The sequence below is a fragment of the Oryctolagus cuniculus genome, chromosome 6 (assembly GCF_051225735.1).
Source record: "Oryctolagus cuniculus isolate XC-2025 breed Fujian yellow rabbit chromosome 6, ASM5122573v1, whole genome shotgun sequence".
In the NCBI taxonomy this organism is placed as follows: domain Eukaryota; kingdom Metazoa; phylum Chordata; class Mammalia; order Lagomorpha; family Leporidae; genus Oryctolagus; species Oryctolagus cuniculus.
Genome location: NC_142872.1, coordinates 58,224,402 through 58,239,315, shown reverse-complemented (window position 1 = coordinate 58,239,315; position 14,914 = coordinate 58,224,402). Strand labels below are relative to the sequence as shown.

Sequence of the window (14,914 nt, the reverse complement as noted above, 5' to 3'; positions counted from 1 at the left end):
CCACTGTTCATTCAGTTTCCTTGTGTTTGCATATTTTCTAGAGATTCCTGAGTTGCTGATTTCCAGCTTCATTCCATTGTGGCCTGAGAAGATGCATAGTATGATTTTGATTTTGATTTTTTTGAATTTGCTGAGACTACCTTTACAGCCTAGCATGTGCTCAATCCTAGAGAAAGTTGTGATTACTTCTAAGCAATCCTAGAATCAATTTTTTGAATTCCATTTCTGGCATTTCCTCAATCTCTTCATCTTCATAATCCAGTATTAGAGTGTTATATTCTTTTGGGGGCATCATGTTGCATTCCTTTCTCTTGTTTCTTGAATTGATGTGCTTATTATTTTGCATCTGTGGAGATACTCATTGGTTTCTTCTTTGTTTTTTCACTGTGGCACCTTTTATCTTGGGACTATTCCTTTGGATTAGTGGGATACCTACTTTTTCAGTGATTACCTAGAGGCATGTGGTGGCTATGGCCCGGGTGCTCTATTCAGTACTCCAAGGTGAAGGCAAGTGTCTAGGGTGATACTCAGGTTGGGTGGGGTAAAGCTCATTTTTTTTTTTAAATCAGAAGGGAAGTTTGTTCTGCTCTGTTGTAGACTCAGCTCATTTCCTCTTCTCAAGGGACACAGTGCCCGGATGCTAGCCCCAGTGGATATAATATTCATTCATGTTCCCACAAGGACCACACACAGTATCTGTGTAGTCTTTGGTGGAAGCTCAGATTTCCTAGCAATGTCTCTCACTAGGAAACCAGGGAGCCTTGAGTGTGGAGCTTCCCACAGGGACTGCCCAAAGTCCCAGCCACACCCTGAGTCCTCCCACACAGCCTCAATGTTTTGATATACCTGGCACACAAGCCTCCTATAGTCACGAGCGCCCAGCACACTGTCAGATCTCCCGGCCAGCCTCAGGAGTCTCTACGTGGCTGGTAGGCACAGAAACCAGCTGGTGCAGCTATTATGTATGTCTAAAATGGACAATGCTTCAGGGTGACCGGGGAGAGAGAAACATGCCCCACCTTTCTTTTTCTCCTCTAGTTTGGCAGGTACACTATGCACCCCCCGCCCTGCCCCGAGCTTCAAGCTGGATTCCCTCTATGCTCTTCCTGCAGCTTTGTCACCAGTGGCTTAGGCTGCTGCAGTCTGGTCTCACCTCACACTCCAATGCTGGTGTGGAGGCTGTTGGCTGCTGGAATCTTGAGTCGCGCGTGTACACACCCTCCATGTAGGTTCAATTTGTCCCTCTAATTTGTGTGGCATTTCCTGTGCCAGTTTCTCTCTAATTCTTCCCCAAGACTGCACTCTCTTCACTTTTTTAAAACCATCTTATCTTAGACTAGAGCAAGAAGCTCCCTCCCTACTCGGCCATCTTAATCCCCCATAAATTGAAATACCTCCTTTTACTTCATGGATATTCCCCTGGCTGGCAGTTCAAGTCACTATTGATTTTATCATCAAGTTGCAGACAAGTACAGCCCAGTAGACTCATCTGCGCCTTCCCAGCATTGGCCACATTGGCCACTCATGGGATGACTCCCCTTGCTTTTGGCAGCTACTCCCTGGAGACCATTTTGAGATGTATAAAAGGTCAAATGAATGAAAGAAAAACTTTGGGTGGGGCAGAACTCTGCATTTGGCCATTAAAATATGTTTTGGCAAGTCACTTCTGTGCTGGACTCCAGTTTGCATTCCACAAATAGAACTGCAGGGACAGAGCTGGTACTGGTGGGTCATTTCTAAATCTAGTCCCTGCCTCGCTATGCAGAGCTATGGCTTCTGGGGAGAGTGACCGGAGGGGTTTCGGTCATTGGCTGACTGCCTTCAAATAGTGCCTGGAGCCTTAAAAAAATGCTTTTTTATGTGTGTGTGCTTCAAAATATAAAATGAGAAGATTGCAAAATCAAAATGAATAAATGTTTAATTAAATGTCTACATAATGTAATGTTATATAAACATCATTAATTGTTAAATTTGATATTCATAAAAATTTCATTCCATTTGAAAACAATTTGTTCCTTAGACTCATTCACTTTGAAAGGATGTTCAAATATGTCTGCTGACTGCTGAGGGATCACAGCCATGAGTTACAGCCAAACGCCTTCAAAAGCCAAGTCATAAACACTTCTTCTGAATCTGCTATAGCAAAACAATATTAACATGAAGTGTGGGTAACTTTCGATATATGTGATAAGATGTGGACTGCAATGTCCAAAAGTAGGAGTTCTCAGAGTCCTTGAAAGTCTTAAAATTGCTCGAGAACCAGAGTATTTAATATTAAGAACTAATATTTACTAAGCAATTAGTTAGTACCAGACTCTCTTCTAAGTCTTTTGCACACATAAATGTGTTTAATCCTTGAGGCAATTTTCAACGTGGATCCCCTTACAACTGTCACCTCTGGCCCCTCACCCCCATATCTCAGAGTTCAGCATCATGTGTCACAAAACTGCTGATCAAAGATGTTTAGAGAAAAAAAAAATTGTCTCTGTACCTAACACATTCAGATGTATTTTCCTGAATAATACATTGTAACTACTAGCATAGCTCATATCTTGCATTAGGCTTTATAAATCATCTAGAGATGACAGAATATACTAGAGGGTGTGAGTGGGTTAAATGCAAATGTCACCCCATTTTCTGAAAGGGACTTGAGCATCCACAGAGTTTGGTTTCTGCAGCAGGGTGTCCTAGAACCAACTCAGCAGGAAACCAAGGGACTATCCACATTTTAGAGACGAGGAAACCGACTCAGAGGTAAGTAACCTTTCCAAGGACGTGTGCATGTGAGCAGCATTGCCAGGATGGGGAAGCCAAGGGTTCCAGGGCTCGTGCCTTTCTCTACTTGGCCATATAAGATGCCTTGGCACCCCCAGGTGTTTCCAAAGGGAAAACCAAGAACAAGCAGGCTGAGAAGGCAGGAACATCCGTGTCCATAAATGAGGAGTGCAATTCACAGTGGATTACATGGAGTCCACCTCTTGCTAGGTCCTACCTTTACTTGCTCCTTTCTCCACAGTTCTTTTGTGCCTATACACCCCCTACCAGACTCAGCACCACCTACATGCTACTGATACTGCAAATAATTATAATAATAATAAAGAGCTGATTGACATCGAGCCCTCTGGCAGCACTTTATATACCATTTAATCTCATTTGAACCTTACAACCATCCCCATGTTATAAACAAGGGAATTGGGGGTTTGGAGATTTTAAACAAATTGCCCAGGGTCACATGGCTCTTAGAAGTAGTGAAAGCTAGCTAGTACTCACGCTGTGGTCTTGATCTGAGGCCCAAATTCACTTATAATTCAGAATATATACATACTGGTTAAACAAGTCGATAAGTAAGAAGTACACTGGGTATAAAAGCGAAGTCCTCCCCCTCTTGCCATAAACCTACTTACTATGTGCTCCGTATCTGACCTCTTCTTCCTGTGATCAGTGGAGTAGTTCAGAGTTCAGTGTGCAACCTACATGACCTTGTCCTTGCTTTTCTGTGTCTGTATAGGAATCCATCCACCTATTCATCCCTTCCTTACTTATTAGTCCTGGAGGCTTCACTCTACACATGGCAACTCTCCATCCAAGATCAAAAAGGTATCAAAGGAAGCTTCAAGCAATGACAGCCCCCTACCTGAGATGCTGAGATTCCAAAGGCAAAATTGCCAGAGCTGTGATATCCGTGGACTCAGGAAAAGTGGGTGGGGTGCTACTCACCCTTTCTGCCACCCTGGTCTCTTGGCTGGGTTTCTCTGGCTAACACACCAGTGTTGTCTACTCCTGCACAGTTCCACGGGCTGAAACACTGCAGTTTCAGCCTGGAAGGCTTCTGGGATCAAGCAGCCCAGATCCATCAGATGGGCAGTGTTGAGAACAGGACCCCAGCATGAGACAAGTGACAAAAAACTGACGCAGGGCTGCTTATCTGTCCTCTGTTTAAAGAGAAAGCATAATGAAAATTTTCAAGAAAAAAAAAAAAAGACCCAGGCAATAGACCGAGTTATCCTGGGGCAGATCATGTAGCACTAACTTTTTCACACTCAGTGCCAGCAGAACATCTGGTACACAGTAGGTACTCAATAAATTGCTAAATGAATAAGTTGGTAGAATGAGAACAGGTTTCCTCCCAGTGCTGTGTACAGGAAAGTTCTGTACAGTGAATTCTTATGTGCAAAGATGAGAGATTTTTAGTCCTCTGATGGCTCCCCCCCACCTACCATTTTCATAATCATAGTTCAGGGGCAAAAGAAAGCGTCCATCTCTCTGCAATAGTAGGAGAAACTCACAGGATTTGGGCAACTTTAACTACAATGCTGTCTCTTTTACATGCTGCCATGATAGGAATATTTAACAATCAGCACTGATAGTGTCATCTGTATAAAAGGAGTCACTTTCTGGCTGAGAGATTGTCCAGACAACACAGAGTCTGTGGGTGTGGGCAGCGGCACTGCGAGCTCAGTGCTCTGGTCCTGGTGCCTCCATCTTGGCCGTGTGATCTCACTTTACCATTTCTCAGTTGCATCATCTGTTAAATGCTGATAATAGGACATGCCTAAGATAGAAAGGAAATAAAGTAAAATACTTTAGCAGCTTAAAATTATACTTCTATTATTAATAATGAACTCCGGATCTTCACCATAAGCTACCACCAATACTCAACCACTTTCTTCTGTTGAACTTGTTGAATAAATGGATGCACCAGATTGATCTGGGTGAGATACTGAGCCAGGTGTTCCCTTATTTACCTCTGAACCTCAGAATTGGGCAGGTGCCATATAGCAGGCTCTCTGGGTGAGTCAGAAGTACTTGTTTCCAAAGACTAATTTGGGAAGGGACAAGAGTTCTGGATTTGTATCTAGAAGATCTGGATCCAAGTCTTGACTCTACAAAGCACTATGTTATTTGGAAGCACTAAGAAACCGTCTGCTGGTGGCCTCAGATTCAGAAGGAAGGTGCATGGCAAAGAAGAAAGCTAGAAGGGCCACTATACCATCCACATGAGGAAACATAAAAACCCAAATCTTCCCACATTTGTTAAATAACTGAGAATAAACAAAGTTCCCTTTAACTTAGCTCCATTCTGAACTTGCTAGAGGGATAACCATGGAGGAGAAAAGGGTGAGTGAGGGCTGTGGCTTCCCTACAGCAGGCAGCTGTCATCAGTTACAGCAGGCCAGGCCTAGGTATGCCAGCATGTCTGACTGCTAAGCAGTTGGAAGTCTGAACATGTGTGTGAGATCTCTCAAAGCTTACGTATTCCTAGCCAACTTAAAATTTTTAATTTTAAGATTTATTTATTTATTTGAAACGAAGAGTTACAAAGAGAGAGAATGATCTTCCATCCACTAGTTCACTCCCTATGGCTGTGCCAGGATGAAGCCAGAAGCCAGGAGCTTCTTCCAGATATCCCACATGGGCGTCAGGGGACCTAGCACTTGGGCCATCTTCTGTTGCTTTTCCTAGCCATAACAGGGAGCTGCATAGGAAGTGGAGGAGCCAGGACTCAAACCAGAGCTTATACGGGATGCCAGTGTCACAGGTGGCAAATTTACTTGCTATGCCACAACACAAGCTCCCCCTCCCAATTTTAATTTTATATCTTTGAGTTGGCCAACACTGTGAGGGTCAGTCAAAACACCATGGGCCACATTTCCCCACTGACCAACAGCATGTAACCTCCAACCCAGTCCAGCAGACTCGGGGCCCTGAAGCCCAGGTCAAAGACAAGGCCTCCCTGGGCTGGCGGTTAGTTTCACAGAGTTGGGGATGGAGTCTGCTCCTGGTATTCCCACAATCATAAGAGATCAAATAATGCCGTGACAAAATGTGGCTATTAGGAGGAATAATGACCAAATCCCCAGATAAACACGACACTAGACAAGATTCTTCACAGGCGAAAACAGCACACCGGAGGCCTCCTGTCACAGGGAAAATCCACAATGGAATCTGGGTGCGTGAACCAAAACCAAAGAGACAGGCACAGCCCACAGTGAACGGCCCTCTGCCTCCAGACAGAGCCAGACCATGTACCCAAAACACAAACCTCTTGAACCTGGGGGCATGGCAATCTCCTGTTTGTGTACCCACCTTTATCCTTTGAAAGCTTCTGTTGTTTGAAAGTCTGAAAAGGCTGTTACGCTGAGATAATACTAATATTTATTGTGCTCTTAGAATATGCCAGACACCACCTAAGCCCTTTGCATGTATCAGTGCACTTAATCCTCACATAACCCTGTGAGGTAGGTCCACCTTGCTCCCTCAGGAGAAAATTGTGGCTTGGAAAGGCTAATCACATCCCCAAGGACATAGAACCAGGAAGAGCAGAGCTGGAGTTTGAACCCAGACAGTCTGGCTCCAGCATCCAAGCTTTTAACTACAGTGCTTTGATGTTTCCTGTCTCATCTCGTGACAGAAAGGGGGTGACAATGGCTACCACCATCTAGTGAGAACATTGCAAGATGGACTGCAGCATCTTTCAGAACACAGAGCACAGATCCCGTGGTGTGGAGCATCTGCGATCCCCTAAGGCCCCAAACCCTCCTTCACCATGACTTTGATCTCCCCTTGTGAAAGTGAAGTCTGCCAGAGGATAATCTAAACCAGGATTTGCTCTAAAAAGAACACTGAGGGAGAGTTACTGACTGGTGTGAGCATATATGTATGTTGAGGAGTCTATTTGCATTCCTCACTTCAAAATTGAGACCTGAAACTCTTCGATCAACACATCTTACGTGACAGGGCAATAGCCTGCGTCTGGGGCTCCGTGAATTAGATGAACTCTGACACATTACACCTCTGTGTACACTCAGAACCTCTCCTTCTCAGGTGCCTTTTGATCTCTGTAATTTATTTTAAAGATCACATTGACCCTGTTATTTGCTCTGTGAGCCATGGCCCAGAGAAATCAACTCTAACCTGATCTCAGCATTGCATCTGCATCACCTTCAGCATTAAGAAGCCACTCTGCTCGCATCACCAGCGGTCCCAAATGAAGGCCGAATTCAGTCTGGAGTTCCTGCATCTCACCAACTTTCCAAGCTATTCCCCACTTCTCCTTTCCTCTGCACCAACAGACCCGTGAGTCACAAGTCCAAGGCTACCCCCTGTATGCAGCAGCAAGACAATGGGGATGGGCTCTCACCTCTCAAGGTCACCACAAGGCTTCCCTTGCACCTCAGAGGGCACTTCAAAAAGTTCATGGAAAAATAGAGTTAAAAGATTAGTTTATTTGTGGGCATAAAGATGATTTGATGGTAATGATGACATGTGCTGCCTTGAGAATCACTGAGTACCTACTGCTGAGGTTGTACAGGATGAAACCCCAGGTGTATTTAGTGCATCACCACACATATTTCCTATGAACTTCCTGAAGTCCCTTGTGTTTATACTTCTGCCTACACTGGAGTCTGCCCAGTTATAGTCTCCCACCTAGCAAGTGTGAAACAGAAGGGCAGGTATGTTCTCCTCAGTGAATTCCATCGCACTCTGCACATAGCACATGTTCAGCAAGTTTTTAAAAGATGTATTTATTTGAAAGGCTGAGCTAGAGAGAGAGGGAGAGAGGGGAAAGAAAAGGAGAGAGGGAGAGAGGGAAAAAAAGAGACAGAAGGGAGAGAGAGGGAGAGAGGGGGAAGAGAGACACACTCACAGAGAGATCTCTTCCATCTCCCAGTTCACTCCTCAAATGGTCGTATCAGCTAGGGCTGGGCCAGGCCCAAACTAAGAGCTTCATCCAGGTCTCCAATGTGGGTGCCTTCTTCTGCTGCTTTCCCAGGTGCAATAGCAGGAAGCTTGATTGGAAATGGAGTAGCCAGGACTTGAACCAGCACCCATATGGGATGCCAGTGTTGCAAGAATTGGCTTAACCTGCTGCACCCACAGCACCGGTCCCTCAGCAAAAGTTTCTGAGGTCAAATTAATAACCTGGGAACTGACTCATGAAGCGAACAGCCTTGGACTTTTGGAATATTCAAAAAGTTGCCATTGAAACTCAAAACTCGAATATAGGGCTATGTCCCTTTATCTTCACATCTCATGACACAGCTCTCTGTTTTCCACCTACTAACAATCCTCCACTTTCAAAAACAGCTATTTTAAGATAAGGGGATGGGGCATGCAGCAACTTCTCTTATACCTTAGTTACTGGATGCATATACAACTAGTATGGGGAATTTTTTAATTTGGTAATTTGACGAACGCTTGCTGTACCTGCTGGTGTGTTCAGTACTAAGGAGGAATCACCAGGTGCCGGTCCCTGAGGCTCTGTTCTTCATCAATAGAAACAGAAAGAGACAAACCACCCAGAGGGTCTCAGCCTGGGTGTGAAAATCATCTGTGGAGGGAAGGAACAAGGTAGGGGAGAAGGGAAGGAGGCAGGGAGAGAGCCACGCCTACAAAGATGACATAAATGCATGTGTATCTATCCATGTGTGTAGCTAGATGATAGACACAGAGATAGAGATAGATGGGAGAGGCAGAATCTCTGGTTATGAAAAATCGGAGAGAAACACAAATAATCATATCCCTGCTCTGCTCTAACTCCCTGTGTCTTCTCCCTGCTTTATCTTCTTCATAGTCTTTATCATTATTTGAAATTAATTTATGGACATGTTTCTTTACCCTTCTTTTAAAAAGGTTTTGAAATCCTCCATACCCCCCACCAAATTTCAGCTCTACGGGAGCAGGACTCCATCTGTACCATTCCCTCCGTGTTCAGGGAACCCAGCCATATACAGCAAAGACTCTGTAAAAGGAATGAACCAGAGAAGCTGCCTGATGGGATATACACAGTTAGACAATGAGAGAGAGAGACACAGAGAGAGTTATAGACAGTGAGAGAGAGACAGAAAAAGGTCTTCCTTCCGTTGGTTCACTCCCCTAATGGCCGCCATGGCCGGCGCACTGTGCCGATCCGAAGCCAGAAGACAGGTGCTTCCTCCTGGTCTCCCATGTGGGTGCAGGGACCCAAGCACTCGGGCCATCTTCTGCTGCACTCCCAGGTCCAGCAGAGAGCTGGACTGGAAGAGGAGCAACCAGGACTAGTTCCTGGCACCCCAACTGGGACTAGAACCTAGGGTGCCGGTGCTGCAGGCAGAGGATTAGCCAACTGAGCCATGGCACTGGCTCACACTTAAAATTTTTAAAGCAGGAAGCAAGGAGGGTGTGTGTTCAATGGCGGCTGCTGCCTCCCTTGGTGCCTCCCAGGAGAGGTCCTCTAGGTCTCCCCAAGGTGGGCTCAGCTCCAGGACGTAAATCCCAAATGGAGTGAGAATGGCAGTTCCTGACCTTGTTTCTGGCAATTGCAGAGACTCGCAGGTAAAGCTTTGGAGAAGGTGCCATGTGGCATGGTGTAGCATTTATCTTTTATTTATGGGAAGCCTGTGTGCTCCTGCTTGCCCAGCAGGCACCACGACAGTGAAGGATCCAGGGCTGTTGCTCTTCTCCAGATAACAGACAATTTGAAGAACAATGCATGCACGTTGACAGCCAGCTGTTTTTGCCCCCCTAAAACAAATGCACTTATGGTGACGATTTCATCAGCACTGGGATACTCATCCTCCTGCCTAGAGGATGAGAGGAAAATGAATATGGAGCACAAAGGAAGTGGCTTGAGTGGGGGACCCAGAAAGCCCAGGCAGCTGACGGGGGACAATCTCCTGTGAGTCGCCTGGCTTTGAACCGGACATTTACCTCTCTGAGTCTCTGCGTTCACTGCTGTAGAAAGGGACCAGTGAACGCTAACTCAGCGTTAGCATGAGGACAACGGATGGGAAACACACAGCCTGGTGCCTGGCACTCAGCCTGGGACTGTCAATGGATGCCAGTTTGCTCCTAATTCCCCTTGGAAAATGTTCCAGCCTCTTCCAAGACTCAGCTCTTCTTCCTAATCTTGGCCTGGTGTGTGAATACATTCAAGTAAGTTCACGGTGACTGTACAATATGCTAGCTAAAAGTATGGGTTCTACTGTTAGACTGCTCAGGTTCAAATCATGGTTTAGCATTCAATAGAGATGTGACCTTGGAAGGGAATCTCTCTGAACTCCAGCCTCCAAACCAATAACAGGGGCTCACAGTGCTGAGTGAGTGTCGCTCCCCCTCTTCATGGAGGAACGACACTGGACCCTGCGCTGTTCTTTCGTCTGCTCGGCCCTCCCCGGGTTTGCTGCTGGTTCTTCCCGGGTTGGCCACTATCCCTTCCACCTCCGTGGAAGGGCAGTTCCCCCTGGCCACATTCCCCACTTCCGCAGGCGAGCGGCACACCGCCGGCCGGGTCTCTCGGGGGCTGCACGGGTGTTCCTTCAGCTAGATGTTCCCCTTAGATGTTCCCTGGTGCATGCCGTCTCTCTCCTCCTTTATAGTCCTCCTCCGCCAATCCTAACTCGGCTGCCCACACACCGAGTACGCTGCTCTCCAATCAGGAGCAAGTCCTACAGTTTATTGGTTGAACTGGAGGCAGCTGTGCGGAAGCTGTTTACTTCTCTCCCAGCGCCATATTGTGGGAGAGCAGATGCATAGAATAAGTCTTAATTCCAGTAACTTAGTCTAGTCCGGGCTGCTCCCCACAAGTGAGGATAAATGTGGGGTGCAGGTAAGGCATTTAGAACAGTGTCAGGTGCACTATAAACTCTCTCCAACATCTGTGTACTCACTGCCTCTCTGCAGCACCTCTGGCCTTCATTTCGTCTCTCCAGCATTATAAAACTTCCCAACTGTGGGGCCTTTGCCTATGCTGTTCCCTCTGCCTAGAACACCATGCCCCCAGATCTTCAAATAACTGGCTCCGCACTGACATTCAACTCCAGGAGAAATGTTCTCCCCATTGGGAGCTTTCTCCTGCCCACTCAGTCTCACTTAGCCTCTTTGAAACCCAGGTCATTGGCAATGACAAGCTCCTGTTGTATGACTGTCAGATCACCTATCACTGTGTGAAATTACTTCTCCTATGTGGCTGGTTCCTTTATTGCCTCTCTCCTCCCCATTGTGATGTAGCTCCAGGAGAACAGGAACCAGCCCATCTTACTCCTTGAAATGGTGTCTGGTTCATGGTGAGTCCTCAGCCATAGGTGAAATGAAGAAGGGAACACAGGACTCCGTTGGCGTGCCCAGTTCTTTGTGGTGTGTTTCTGGAATTCTGCCCACCTGGTGCCCAACACAGGAACTGTGCTAAAGGCCAGTTTCCAAAACTCAGCTGCCCTTTTCTCCAAATGTGAAGATGGACTAATGATAAGTTCAGATCCTTGGAGAGCCATCTGGGACTCTCAATCACCTGATGAGAGGTGCTAGTAAACACCTCTCTTGGATGCCTGCCTCCTGATACTGCAGGTTGTGCTGGATGAGGAGGGCTCTGGCCTTCCAGAATGATCTGGTGGGGCTGGAGACATGGTCTGTGTAAGTGACCAGAAGTGTGGGTCTCCTCTTCCTTCTGGGGCAAAATGACTTCCTCACAGTCATTGTTGCTGAGATGGCCTGTTGGCGTGAACCAGGTCCTCTTGGGGAAGCCCAGCTTTGGTTCTGTTAATGGATTCGGGGCAGCAGGGAATAAAGGGGGTGATATCAGGGTGCTATTCCAGGGCTGGAGCCTGCCTGGCCAGCCTCCTGTGGCTTCCTGGAGCCAGCAGGGTGGAGGATGTTTACTTTTAGGGAAAAGAACCACATGGATACCTTGGGTGATTCTTATGCAAACAACAAGAAGTCTTGGGGCCCAAAGCCAGGAAAAAAATCAGGCTGCACAAGGGACTAAGATCACGGACAAAGCAAAATAACAAGCAAAAACCAGAGGTGGAGCCTGTTGGAGGAGAGGCTTGCACTGAGAGATCCAGCAGGAAGAATTCTGCAGGCTGGGAGGATGAATGATTTTTAAGTGGTAGGAACACATCCAGCATCCCTTCTTAGTGCCTGTGTAAGCAGGCTGATGCAACCTGCAGATGCAACCAGCCAATTATTAGCAGCAGCCCTTGGACAACCCACTTCATTTCTCTGAGCCTGGGATTTTTCACCTTTGAAATGGGACTAACAGTACCTTCCTCGTTAAAAAATAATACCTAGGAAGATTGAAGATCAGAGAATCTTCCCATCTGTTGTTAAGCAGGTACCAGTGTCCCCATTTTACAGGCAGAAAAACCAAGGCTAAGAGTCAGAAAATGCTCTGCCAAGGTCACACCATTCATAAGGGACAATCCTTGCTGCGTCGTGAAGGATCTGCCAGCTTTGTTCCGAGGTGTCCCGGGCCACGTGGCACCACAGGCAGTGCCTCTCTGACACCTGTGCACATGGGCAGATCCAGGAAGAGATCAGGGTGAGGAGGGCTGAGCAGTTCTCTGGCTTGCAGAGAATCAGGGCCTTGGGAGGCAGGGACTTCGGTGTGCCTTCTCCACACTCTGCACCTCATTTTGCCTTGCTGTTAAATGGGCTCTCCAAGGGAACTATGGGCCCAGCCATTATTAAAGGACGTCATCCAGGTAAAGTGCTGAGCTGGGTGCAGGCACTCGGAGAGGGCTTTCTAAATGCTAATTATGAGTTCACAGACCTGAGAAATTATAGAATCACACCGTGCTAAGGTTTCCAGAATGCCCCTGGAAACCAATTAGCCCGACCTTCTCACTTCATAGAGAAGGTAAATGGGCCCTCAATAAGGAGAGTGACTTTTCTAAATGTTCACAGAGAGTGAAGTGGCAGAGATGGCATTGGAACCAGTTCTCTTCACCTCCCAGCTCTTGTCCCTTATCCTAGGGCAAGGTTTCTCAAATGTAAGGAGCATCAGGATCACTGGGAGGGCTCAGTCCTCAGGCCCTGCCCTCAGATGTCCCCATTCAGGAAGTCGTGGTGGGCCTGGTAATGTGCATTTCTGACAAGCTCCCAGGTGATGCCTCGCAAGCAGGTCCCAGGACAATACCTCAGGAACCACTGCCTGTAGCCTGAAAACTTGAACACCTGCGGGGCCAGGAGGATAAACAGAACAGCCGCACCAGCAGCTGAGGGTGACTCAAAGTCATTCCAAGTCTCCTGGGAACCACTGCTCCTTGGCAACACGCAATGTCATCATGCAGAAACGTGGAGCTGTGTGCTTTCTGCAAAGAAGCCATAAATCTGTCTCCAAAGGTGAAATCCCCTAGCCTCTAAATGTTAGCAACCAACACTCATGTTTATAAAACTGATACCGGTAACTCACAGCCTTCAGGCCACAAGTTTGGGGCCAGGGTACTGTCCTGACCATGGGGCCTGGATGTCATGGTGGCAATGAGACTACAGACTACTGCTTCTACTTGTTCCACAAAAGAAATCAGGGAAGGTACTGATGAATATTTTAAAGCCAATTCATCCAATTCACATTCCTGAAGCATTCTCCAAAGCTGAAACCTGACTTTGCACGGATAGGTTAGCAAGCAGGGAAACTCGTGGTCTGGGTACAGGGGCAACTCACCTTTACCCTCTGGGCCAGGAATAGAGATGCTGTGGGGCATGTGCCAGAGACCTGCAGGCTCACCCAGCGCACCTGACAGCCCTCCACTCACTCCTCTTTGTCAGCTACAGGTATCATCAGCCATGTTTGTTGTATGCATGCAGTTTACCACATATTTTACTTTTGGTCTCGCATTTCATGCTAGCGATATTGTGAAAGGATGGGTATCATTTCAGCTGAGTAAGCAGACTTGTGGTGTGTGCTTATAGGGAGAGTGTGCAGTGGTCAGTGACAACAGAGGCATTCACACCAGGGCCTGGCAGCATGAGAGATCCGTGTACCAGACAGTAGACCTTCTAGGAGGCTGGGTGGTGCTTTAACTGCTTTCTGAGTGCATGGGGTCTCTCCCAGCGGGGAGGCAGAAACTGCATCCTCTGTCTCGCCGTGTTGCTCACAGGAGTAAGGCCCAGTCTCAGCTGCCTCGAACCCACATCTCAGAAAAGCTACCGCCAATGGAGCCAGTGTCATCTTGGTGAAAAACTCTTCCTCCTCAGCAGAGGGAAGTTGGGAGGGAAAATTACAGTTTTCTGTAAAATATGGAAATAGATGCTTGCAAACGAGTTCAAATTTATGATAATCTCTCAATACCTCAAGACATCCCACTTGAACATCTGTGTAGTTCATGGACGAGTGCGTGAACCATTGCTAATCAGAAATGCATTGTGCCAGCTCCACAGACCCATGTTACTGGGTGTTTTCAGTTATCTCCCCCTCCTACTCAGTCTGCCTCTACGTTAATTAGACCATGGGAGAGGCCTGGATGCACTTGATGATTCAGAGTAGCCAAAAGTCACTGGGGAGAGAGAATAAAGAGTGGAAGATATTTTTCTTGCCTTGACAGTTGATTTTTTAACTGCCTTCTCCATCACCCATACACACTTCGCCATAAATAAGATATACTGCAGACTTTCTCAGGTGTCAAGATCTTAATGAGAGAATCTGCTTTCTGACACCTCGGAAAAGGTCAATAAAGAAGAAAGAAATTAGAGACAGGCCTGCATCCTCTCATGTTGAACTGCCTCAGCTCATCACACTCACGGTGGCAGTGGAATTGTGATTTTGCAACTGCAGAACAGATGTGAAGCCCACATGGTACGGGGGAGCTTTATTTTTGAATGTGCATATTTTTAAATTGGAAAAAGGGATGGGGGATTTGACATTTACAGGTGACAGAGTTCCTGCTGCACAGAGACCCTGCAATTCAGCCCAAAGTGAAATCTGCAGCCCGGGGAGATGTCCCCATTCAGGAAGTAGGGGAGAAAGAACCAGCCCATCCCACACACACACACTCACTCCAAGAAAGCTTCTGCTATGCAAATGCCTGCCTCCTTCCTGTGGCCATGTGTGCCCCCTCTAGATTGTTTTCTTTCCCAATCTGAGTCATGCCATGCCCTGCTGAAAACCCTTCGATGGCTCCCACAGCTTAGAATAAAGTCCAGAACCCTGAGGATGGCC

At 46.9% G+C, this 14,914-nt stretch overlaps 1 protein-coding gene across 3 annotated transcripts in view; it reads right to left on the bottom strand.

Annotated features, from left to right (window-relative positions):
- The window catches only part of DOCK2 (dedicator of cytokinesis 2), a 430,360-nt gene that overhangs the window by 129,387 nt on the left and 286,059 nt on the right, over positions 1 to 14,914 (bottom strand). The window contains exon 28 of one of the 3 annotated variants that reach the window (XM_089335066.1): positions 3,123 to 4,552. The exons of the other annotated variants lie outside the window; for them this stretch is intronic. Within the exon in view, the coding sequence (XP_089191192.1) occupies positions 4,529 to 4,552 (24 nt within the window). The 3' untranslated portion in view covers positions 3,123 to 4,528. Of the gene's footprint in view, positions 1 to 3,122; positions 4,553 to 14,914 lie in introns of those variants that run through there. 3 annotated transcript variants of the gene reach the window in all.